This window comes from Malus sylvestris, chromosome 6 (assembly GCF_916048215.2).
Source record: "Malus sylvestris chromosome 6, drMalSylv7.2, whole genome shotgun sequence".
Lineage (NCBI taxonomy): Eukaryota > Viridiplantae > Streptophyta > Magnoliopsida > Rosales > Rosaceae > Malus > Malus sylvestris.
This window is the reverse complement of record NC_062265.1, coordinates 27,884,383-27,893,951: the sequence shown is the minus strand read 5'-3', so window position 1 is coordinate 27,893,951 and position 9,569 is coordinate 27,884,383. Positions and strand designations below refer to the sequence as shown.

Below are 9,569 nucleotides of genomic sequence, written 5' to 3'. Positions count from 1 at the left end.
CTTGTCAATGCCTCGACTGAACGTCTGCTCGACTGACCGAGACTGCTCGTCCAGTCGCTTTCGGAGAAACGACCTCGTTGGTGGGTCTGATCCTTCACCACCATCCTCGTCACATTCCTCTATTATCCCTTCATTGAGAACGCACGTGTTTCTGTTAGGGATCTCTAAACCACGGAGTTGACCGCCGAGATTAAGTTCTCTCTCTCGGCGAGTCGCGCTCGTGGACTCAGGTGTACCAACGCTAAGGGGATTCTGCGCCTGTGGCACACTCTGTCCTATGCTCTGACTCGGTAAATCGGCTGTCGACTTTCCCATAGCTGTTTTCTTTTTTACTGATCGTGTTTCAATTGGCATGAACTTCGTAGTTTAGCACTGGGTCCCACCGGGCGTGCCAAAATGTTGACCCTAGAAATTACAAAGCCTACGTGGCGCGCAGGCCGAATATATTCTAAGCTAACTACGTCCTTCGGTGATTGCGGGGCGTGCCAACTCGTCGGCCGAGGCTCGGCCGAGGAGTAAATTTGATGATGCTGCGTTGGGTATCGCTACTGACTTCTGCGTCTTGCGATTGCGGCCGAGAAAGGAACGCGTCTCGGCCTCTTGGGTTCTCGAGCCTGAAGACAAGGCTGCTATTTCTTACAAAGTTCACGAACCGAATTCGGCTTACAATGTGCCGAATGTAATAACTGTAACACCTCACCTCGCCGAGAAGGCTAATGAGATGACCTCGACCAACAAGGATTCGAAAACCCTTCTCGACCGAGACTTGGATAGGCAATCGACCGTTCTCGCCGCAGTGCTGTTGATGCCAACGGAAGATACTGCGAGACCGACCGACTCTACGGTGACAGAGCTATCTATGCCGACTTAAGATATCACCGGTTGCTTCTACAGTGCTGTTGATGCCAACGGAAGATGTGTCAGCAAAAAAGGAAAAGAAAAAGATCTCAAGTTGTGAGAGTTTGCGCAGGGCAATTTTTGTGTTGATTTTGTGGGGGTTTTCCATTGCTAAATGTCTTGTATTTATAGTAGCAGAACACCGAGCCCGAGTTCCAATCCTATTTGAACTAGGTTTCCCTCTCCGGATGACCTCGATCAGTCCTATCTCTGCTAGGACTACGAATCTAGTCCTTAACTGAGCCGGATTCGCCTTCTAGTTTTACTGATCTCGTCAAGGGTCCCTATTGTATTAGGACTCGACTTGCACTCTGATTTAACCGACCTAGGCTTGGAAACCCATGAGCTGAACACCCTATGACCCTCTCGCCGTACGTCTTCCCGGACCAAAAGTGATTCCTCCCTCGGCCCAAACTGTTATTTTGGGCCCAAACAGTCATCCATAAGAAATAAACATGTTATCTAACACTTATGTAATAATACAATCATCGACTTTCATGTCATTTAGTTTATACATTTAGTCTACAAATTTAGTTAATGCTAGAGAGATTAAATTTGTACACAAAGTTTGCAAACTAAATGATGTGTCATCAATAGAAATGAGCACATTTATCAACGCTTAAGTCATAATCATATCATCAATTTTCATCTCTTTTAGTTTGTAAAATTTAATCTCCTTAGTACTACTCTATAAACAAATCTCTAATTGTTTTCCAATTTTATTCCAATTATTCAGAAATTTCCAAGTTTAGATTGAAAATTAACGACGGAATCGGAAATTTCATTCCAACACAACTAAGAAAGGGTAAAATGGTAAACTAGTAAACTAGCCAGGGAGGAGTAAATTACAAAAAGGGGTAAAACATGGGAAATAAGTATAATTACCAAATAACAAGGGACCTAATGAACTTCTCGAAGCTCATAACTGTTTTTGAGGGAGCTAGGGTTTAAGGGTTTTTCTCCTTCCCCAATATCTGCGAGTGAGAGTTGAGCAAAACATGCCTCGTACGACCACACTCGAGTGCCCAGGTTGCCCTCCACTTCGAGCTCTAACCTTCGACGAGCTCGGTCTCATCAAAGGTATCTCTGTCTTGTCTTGTACTGTCCATTTCTCGGCCAAACAAAATCAACTGCTAATTCTTTTGATAAAAGTCTAAAATTCAGTTATGCCGTTGGTTGTTTACAGTTATTGAAGCTCGGGGTAAGCAAGGAAGGGCAGAACCGAAGTTGGTTGAGAGGTGGGGCGACCTTGATTCGTCGAAAGGCGTGCTTGCCGCCTCTTTGGATGACCGAAAGTCGGATCCGGTATGGTTTCTTTGTGTTATAATCCTAAAGGGTTAATCGCAATGCGTTATAAGTTTAATGGGTTTTTTCTCAGTTCCTCGACGGAGTTTGTCTTTCTTCCGATTGTTCACCGCTGATTCATGTACCCAGTGAAGTCCATTGGGTACATTAAGCGGTGGAGTCGGATGTTCTTCCTCTTGGTGGACGAGAGAGAGGGGGGATACACCCTTGAAATTTGATTTTTATTCGTTTGTTCACAAAACAGAAAAAAGAAAAGAAAAAAAAGGAGGGTGAGGAGGAGGGTAGAATCATCATCATCCCCATCCCAAGTGCAATAGTGCTGCTTTTGCCTGTAAGAAATGACGGGCAGAGAGAAAAGAAAAGACAGAAAGAGTGGATGGGTAGTTGGGGGGTGGGGCGACAGATAAATGAAGAAAGAGAAGTAGAGGGGAGAGAGAGAGAGAGAGAGAGAGAGAGAGAGAGGTGAATGAATGGAGAGTTGATGACTATGAGAGAGAGAAAGAGAGAGAGAGGAGATTAAACTATAAGAGATGCTGTGCTGTCAGCGGCTCTCACTTTGCTTCTGATAATTGTCAAAACGATTGAACGATTAAACTGTCCATTATTTCATGTGTGTCCTGGGAATGTAGTTTCAACTGGGTATGTCTGGCTCTGCTTTTTGAGTTAAAAGCGTGAAACGATTGAACGATTAAACTTTCCATTATTTCAATGTTGCAGTTGCTAGCTGTTGCAAGGAGAAATGGGACGGTGAGTACATTAATAAGTGGGAGCAATTCGCGTTTCTTTTTGTTTTGTTAATTACAGGATGACAACTATTAGGTGCTTGCATGTCTTACAGATTGAAGTTCTTAATCCTCTTAATGGAGATCTTCGTTTCTCTGTTACCAATTCTAGTAATAATGGTGTTCAACCTGAAGATGACCCTGTTGCTGGATTACATTTGCTTGCCAGAAAGAATTTGGAATTGGCTTCAAGGTAAGATGCCTTCTGTGCTTTCATGGTTTACTGTCTAAACCGAATTTTGATCACTGCAATTTCTGATAAAGTTAGGGTACTTAATCATCCTATGATGCATAAGATTTGGTATGGTTGGGTGTTCAATTTTAGGTTCACTCATTTGTTTAACACTCTTTTTTAACCAGTTTTCGGTGCAGTACAATTACTAAGATTGTATGGGATGTGCTTTCTAGAGCACATTTTGTGGATTGCATACATGCAGTGTATTTGCCTTGCATGCTTCAGTTATTTATTTACGGTCTAAAGTTTAATTGCTAGCATGTATACCAACTTAGATAAGTGTCCCCTGAAAACCAAGTTGTCTTAAGCTTACACCTTTGAGAGGTGCCAATGTTAATTCTTGCATAAGTTTTTAGTTTAAAAACAGTGGCATTGTTCCCTCTGTGCATACAGTTACTAATATTTTTTAAAATTGTTATATGCTGTTAGGTCTTGCACTTTGCTTACATGTACAACAAAAGGAAGTGCAAGCATAAGATCCTTTGAATTGACTAAACCAGCAGCAGATGTTACTTCTACTGGATATTCAAGAACATGGAGTGTGGGTGCCGGTGGAAATATCTTATGTTCGAAAGTAGATGGAAGTGAAAACTACTTTTTATTTGGAGGGTGAGTTCTCATATTAAGGAAAAGGACTTACCATAGGAGCTTCAAAATCTACTTAACGTTTCATTAAACAAAGAGTATCATCACTAGGATATTTGTCTTTCAAGTGGTGACGTTATTATTTTCAAACTCAGGAAGCATGTTGAGATGAATGTCTGGGATCTTGACAGCTGTGCCAAGATTTGGACAGCAAAACCTGTGAGCATTTCTATCATCCACGATTATGACTTGAGGAAATTAACACGCACGCACACGTGCACACACATGTATTTCTTTTGCAAACAGTATGATCTGCATTTATTCTAATTTTTTTTTTTACCCTGAGCAGCCTCCTAAAAACACCCTTGGTATCTTTACCCCAACTTGGTTCACATCTGCCACATTTTTAAGTAGAGATGATCATCGGAAATTTGTTGCTGGCACCAACAGCCATGAGGTAATATTTGCTTACAGTAGGATTGATTTTGTCTTGTAGTTTTCAGTTGGAAATAAGCTACGTCTGGAGAATAGTCCTTTTTTTTATTAATGTACTTCGGATGATAAACTTCTGCACAAACTAAGAATATAGTATAGGTTTTATAAAAACCGAATACAACTTTGAGTTCTTGGATTTGTATAATGTTTGCTCGTTTTAGAAGTTCAGTTTCTTGAATACTCTTAGTAGCACAACCGAAAAGGATTCTACTGACACCTTCTGACTGGTTTTATTTGACAGGTTCGTCTCTATGACATTTCTGCGCAGCGAAGACCTGTCATATCATTTGAATTCCGAGAGACCGCTATTAAATCTGTAGCGGAAGATCTAAATGGCTATACAATCTATGTAGGGAATGGATCTGGCGACCTAGCTTCTTTTGACATACGCACAGGTGAGTTGAGCTTTATTCGCACATTTTGATAAGCGGTGGGGTCAATGGGGATTACTTTGTAATCTGTCTTTTCAACTATTGGTGGTGCTTTCTTTACTTTAATCCTGTGTTTTACAACAGGGAAATTGTTAGGATGCTTTTTGGGGAAGTGTTCAGGTAGTATAAGATCCATAGCAAGGCACCCAGACTATCCAGTGATAGCATCATGTGGTGAGTGCATGCCTTTTGTTTTCAATATTTAAATTTTTTGTTCAATACTAGTCCTCTCTCTCCCCCTCTAAAGCTTTATTGGTAAAGGTAGTAGGGTAGGGGTTTGGAAACCAAATTTGTTCTCTATGTATCACTGACCATAAGTTCTTTCCTTCTAGGATTGGATAGCTATCTACGGCTTTGGAATGTGAAGACTCGGCAACTACTCTCTGCGGTATGCTATTGCACTTTATTGTTTGAGTTATATAAGCAGGCTATTGACCAGCCGGCCTGATTGTTTAGAGTTACATTGAGCAAAAAGCCCAAATTTGGCTCTATATAGAATTTTAGCTAATCTTTTGTACTTTTGATAATTATAGCGAAGAATGTATGTGGAAATAACATAGTATCCTTAATAACTCAAACATAGTTTCTCATCAGTCGGTGTCAGCTCCCCCTCATCACTCTTTGAACTCTCTTATAACTTAAGAATCCTTTCCCCATTTGCCATCTCCTATGCCAGAGAAGAGGGAGGCATGGAAAAATTCTGACCATAGATTATTGATTTGTTCGGATCCAATACTTTCGTATACAATTGGGTCATGGCACTTAGATTGGTCACTTCTCAAACCCCAGTGCCTGACATAACTCAAATTATACAGAAATACAATAAGTAGCGAATCGTTTTATTATCAAGTTAAATTCCCCAGATCTGGACACTACCTATAACTTCATGAACAATGGAACTGAATTTTCAAGGACATAACAGTTCTTGTTGTTCAGACTTATATAAGATCTTGGTTGGGATCACGAGTAGTAGGGAAGCACGGCTTCTCAAAGACTTCTGAACTCGTGATTGGTTGAAGCTTACCACGTATGAAGTGGGGGAGATGTGGTTAGGTCCGGATTTAGATGTCTAGGGTATTTTAGTGCTTTCACCTTAGCTATTGCCGGATTGTCAAAAGTGAAAAATGTTGGCTAAAATTCCCTAATTTTCATGGTTTCATGTGTAGTGGAGTAACAATGATGTATGCTGCAACTTTCCCATTCTTTTAGATCAATTGTTCTCGTTGAAATGTTGCAGGTTTACATGAAGCAGCCTCTGTCAAACGTTCTTTTTTATTCCAATTTTGCCGATGAAGGTCAGTTTTTCTGTTTCCTATTTCTGCAAGTTGTGCTATCATGTAATCATTCCCCAAAACTTTAGCTGCAAGTTTTCCTTTCTATTCTGCAGAAGCAGAAGTTGTCAATCCCCCAGCCAATCGGCTGCTGCATGGAGAGCATATTGCGGCTGAGAGGGATGAGGACAAAACACCGCCCGTGAAAAGGAAGAAATCCAAGGAAAAGAAAGGAAGCAAGACGGAAGCTAAAGAAAAAACTGGTAACCCATCTTGTCAAGATAATGAGCAGCATATTGTAACCGAGAGAGATGAGGGCGAAACACCACCCGTGAAAAGGAAGAAATCCAAGGAAAAGAAAGGAAACAAGAAGGAAGCTAAAGCAAAAAGTGGAAACAATGAAGCTTGTGAAGAAGATGGAGGCAAGAAACTGAAATCCAAAAAAAGTAGCAAAAGGTTAAAACGGGAAGATGTTGATGAATTATCGTGATCCCGACGGGGGCCAAAGGATGGAGCATATGCTCCAGTAACTGGGCAGAGACCCAGGGCCAATCATGCCGAGAGGGCAAGGCAATTGCTCCCTGACAAATTTTTGATAGGAAAACTTAAGCAGCATTGTAAATTGTATCTCTCGGAAATCGGATAGCTGTACTATTTAATCCGTTGGTGTTGAACTGAAAGTGAAATTAGTTTTTGTAATCCAAAGATTATTGCTTCAACACATCTTGGGGAGATGAGAGTGCAAGTTTTCGGTCTCTTTCGGAAAGCGGATACATTCCGAATTACTCTCGAGCGTCTTCTCGCCCAAACTCGTTCCAGATTTACCTCTTCTACACAATTGACGAAAAACCAACATTTATGAACAAAAAGAAGTGCATGACATTGAATGAAAATGGATGACAAGAGAACTTGTTCTGCTGAGATTGATAGCTCAGTTAACATCAAAAGCAAATTTTATCACATGCGCCTCGCACAAGATCAACACTGTTTTCGGTAAAATTCGCAACTAAAACAATGAACGAGCAGGGAATGAAAAGAAGCAGCAAGTTACTCGGTTGCAGCTTCATCTTTCTTCGGGGCTAAGTACCTATGACAAAGCAAGGAAATAAGAATAAATCTCCCGGCAAATTGCACGATTAAATGTTTTCGGCCCACTCACTTTGACAAAGGTCAGTTATGAAAACTGACAACTCAACTAAATTTACTATTTACTTTTAGTTTTCTGAAATTGTTGCCGAAAACAGATCGCTTACCCCTGACCCCTCGCCCAGCGAGAGAGCTGATAGAGTTGGACAGTCTCATTTGAGACATGGCATGCCAAAAGCAGATAGTTGCGAGGCTGTACCATCCATGCGAATCTCATAAACAACGCTGAATAAACGCACATTGCTGCAGAAACAGATTCAAAACGTGGTTATTATCCTGCCACATAGTATATACTATAACTAATTTACATCCTTCAAATACAGTTATATTGGACCTGCTGTCATATTGCCAGAAATCATTTCTGGAGGTTTGTTCATATCCGCCAATCCCTGTTAAATCAAACCCATTATGATGAAGATTAGTTAAAAAGCATGAAACTGCATTTGAATTCAAATACATTCTTATATACTAGAAATCAAGGCAGAGAAACATACAGCGGCAACGAATCCCCAGTTTGCAACAGGTCCCCAAAAGTGAGTTGTTTTCGGACCAACTGGACTGTTCAAGAATGCTCGGAATGAAGCCATATGTGATATCTACCGCTTAGAATCTCTGGTAAGTCAGAAAAAACATCAATACGATTGAAAGATTAAGGGGTGATTAAAGACAACTCAACAACGACATAACGCGACAAGATGCAACAACGAAAGCAAAGCTTTATCCCACTAAGTGGGGTCGGCTATATGAATCCTATAACGCCACTGCGCTCGATAAAATACTAAAATCCGAACATAACGATTAGAAGTCAAGCTGCCAAACCTACTAACAAACTTGTCAGTCAGCAACGAATAACCAATCGTTGTATATCCCCTTTACACGATTTAACGCACTTAACATGTTCTTATCGTCAATGGTTTTAGAAAAATCGTTTTAAATGATCAAACTTGCTCCTCAAACTTACCTACACCAATTAGCAGACAGCAGTAACGAACAGGCAACTCCGAAATGACAAGAATAAAACAAGATAAACTAATTAATTATCAATAATCCTTCACAGATTAGATTATTACTAATTACCAAGAGCTCAATTAACTTATCTAAATTCCAACTACTAAATTCCAATTTATAATTGTCAGTGTGCATTTTCGGAATCGAAAGTATTGTGATTTGGTCATTCAAATATTAGGGTTCCCAATTTTTTTTTTTTTTTTTGGGTCAGAATTAAAAACACAAAAATAAAAAATAATTCAATTTTCTGATAATAAATCTGATCAAATCCAGACCTTTCTCCTAAGCCCTAATTCCAAAACGCCCAAATTCAGACGGGTCAATATATGATGTATGCATGTATGTCAGCCATGATATGCATGAGAGACGTACCTTACCGGAGAACTCCAATTGGGGACGATCGGCGTTTAATTTACAGGGAAAAGTCTCTGACTTTCTCGGAGGGGCAGCGTTTGTGGGGTGGTACCAGCTCCCGGGAAGCTCACCAAGTAGAAATAGGTGAGTGAACTCGGATCGGCGGCGGACCAACAATATTGTCCCCAATGCTATTTGAACACGTGTAAGGTTGGTCAAACTATTGGGTCCAAATCTTATGTACCCAAAACCACTGTACCCACCCTCTTCCTGCATTTCTGTGTTGAAAAGTGTCCATTGACTTCGCAAGTGGTTAACAGAGTTGTACTTTTTGGCCTATTACAACTTTGATGGACTTTAGTTCTGGTTATTGTGGGCTGGGTTTTCCTTCGGCTCATTCTCATCATGTTTGATTAATTTTTGTAATCTCAGAGTGCCTGCATCGATTGTGAGTATATTATTTTTTTAAAAGTTTAGTTTCATAAATTAATCTTGGCAGGTAGGGGGTTTTGATCGAGTTTTATTGACTCATGTGATCACTTAGGAATTAACTCTAATTACGAAATTATATTCGTGAACACAATTAGGTAATGTTCAAGTGGAAGCATATTGGAACTCTAATTGGACTTGATCGATTGTGATAACGATAATTATAACTAATAATCACATTTTAAAATAGTAGGTGTTTCTTTGCAATTATAACTAATGATCATAATTTTTTTTCTTCTAAACAAACGATATTATCTATACGGGTAAACTAAGTCTGACAATGGACTAGCAATAATGTCGCTCAAATTTGTCTTTGGTGAAAATCGAATCTAAGAACTCTCTTATAAATGAAAAGAAATACCACTAAGTGATAGTACTATGTGGCAGACAGCTCATAATTATGATGACACATCTAGTGCATATGACATATCATGTGTAGATGTTAATAGTGCACGTGCACAGACATGACTAGGCAGAACTTTACTAGATAGGAACCACAAAGATGCAGTGTAATATGTAATGCATGATCCAAACCTGTGTGATCTGTGATGGCTTGAGTGTTTGCACCTAA

The 9,569-nt window shown here is 40.0% G+C and overlaps 2 protein-coding genes across 6 annotated transcripts; one reads left to right on the top strand and one right to left on the bottom strand.

The window, feature by feature from the left end:
• The first annotated feature begins 1,798 nt into the window (after window positions 1–1,798).
• LOC126626648 (uncharacterized) lies at window positions 1,799–6,720 on the top strand. 2 transcript variants are annotated; one of them, XM_050296019.1, is made up of 13 exons: window positions 1,799–1,977; window positions 2,084–2,202; window positions 2,920–2,949; window positions 3,041–3,177; window positions 3,649–3,828; window positions 3,960–4,023; window positions 4,154–4,261; window positions 4,541–4,694; window positions 4,815–4,904; window positions 5,063–5,118; window positions 5,968–6,025; window positions 6,118–6,191; window positions 6,321–6,720. In XM_050296019.1, exons 1-13 carry the CDS (start codon window positions 1,896–1,898, stop codon window positions 6,489–6,491), a joined length of 1,323 nt encoding a protein of 440 aa, XP_050151976.1. In that variant the 5' UTR covers window positions 1,799–1,895; the 3' UTR covers window positions 6,492–6,720. The 2 variants fall into 2 exon arrangements, with proteins under 2 accessions (XP_050151976.1, XP_050151975.1); XM_050296018.1 differs by having other exon boundaries at window positions 1,801–1,977; window positions 6,118–6,720.
• A 136-nt stretch (window positions 6,721–6,856) lies between these two features.
• LOC126626649 (mitochondrial pyruvate carrier 1-like) lies at window positions 6,857–8,695 on the bottom strand. Of its 4 annotated transcripts, none has more exons than XM_050296020.1 (5): window positions 8,528–8,695; window positions 7,642–7,759; window positions 7,482–7,536; window positions 7,255–7,390; window positions 6,857–7,088 (listed from the first exon to the last, which is right to left on the bottom strand). In XM_050296020.1, the coding sequence occupies exons 2-5, from the start codon at window positions 7,732–7,734 to the stop codon at window positions 7,049–7,051; spliced, it is 324 nt and encodes a 107-aa protein (XP_050151977.1). In that variant the 5' UTR covers window positions 7,735–7,759; window positions 8,528–8,695; the 3' UTR covers window positions 6,857–7,048. The 4 variants fall into 4 exon arrangements, with proteins under 4 accessions (XP_050151977.1, XP_050151979.1, XP_050151980.1 ...); XM_050296022.1 differs by having other exon boundaries at window positions 8,533–8,692; XM_050296023.1 differs by lacking the exon at window positions 8,528–8,695 and adding an exon at window positions 8,109–8,173.
• Between the last annotated feature and the right edge of the window lie 874 nt (window positions 8,696–9,569).

Coding starts and splice junctions, on each gene's coding strand:
- LOC126626648 (XM_050296018.1), top strand. CDS start 1,896: ATGCCTCGTACGACCACACTCGAGTGCCCAGGTTGCCCTCCACTTCGA. Junction 3,829..3,959: donor AACTACTTTTTATTTGGAGG/GTGAGTTCTCAT, acceptor TTTCAAACTCAG/GAAGCATGTTGAGATGAATG. Junction 6,026..6,117: donor TTCCAATTTTGCCGATGAAG/GTCAGTTTTTCT, acceptor TCTATTCTGCAG/AAGCAGAAGTTGTCAATCCC.
- LOC126626649 (XM_050296020.1), bottom strand. CDS start 7,734: ATGGCTTCATTCCGAGCATTCTTGAACAGTCCAGTTGGTCCGAAAACA. Junction 7,391..7,481: donor TTCTGGCAATATGACAGCAG/GTCCAATATAAC, acceptor CTGTTTCTGCAG/CAATGTGCGTTTATTCAGCG. Junction 7,089..7,254: donor CGCTGGGCGAGGGGTCAGGG/GTAAGCGATCTG, acceptor GCTTTGTCATAG/GTACTTAGCCCCGAAGAAAG.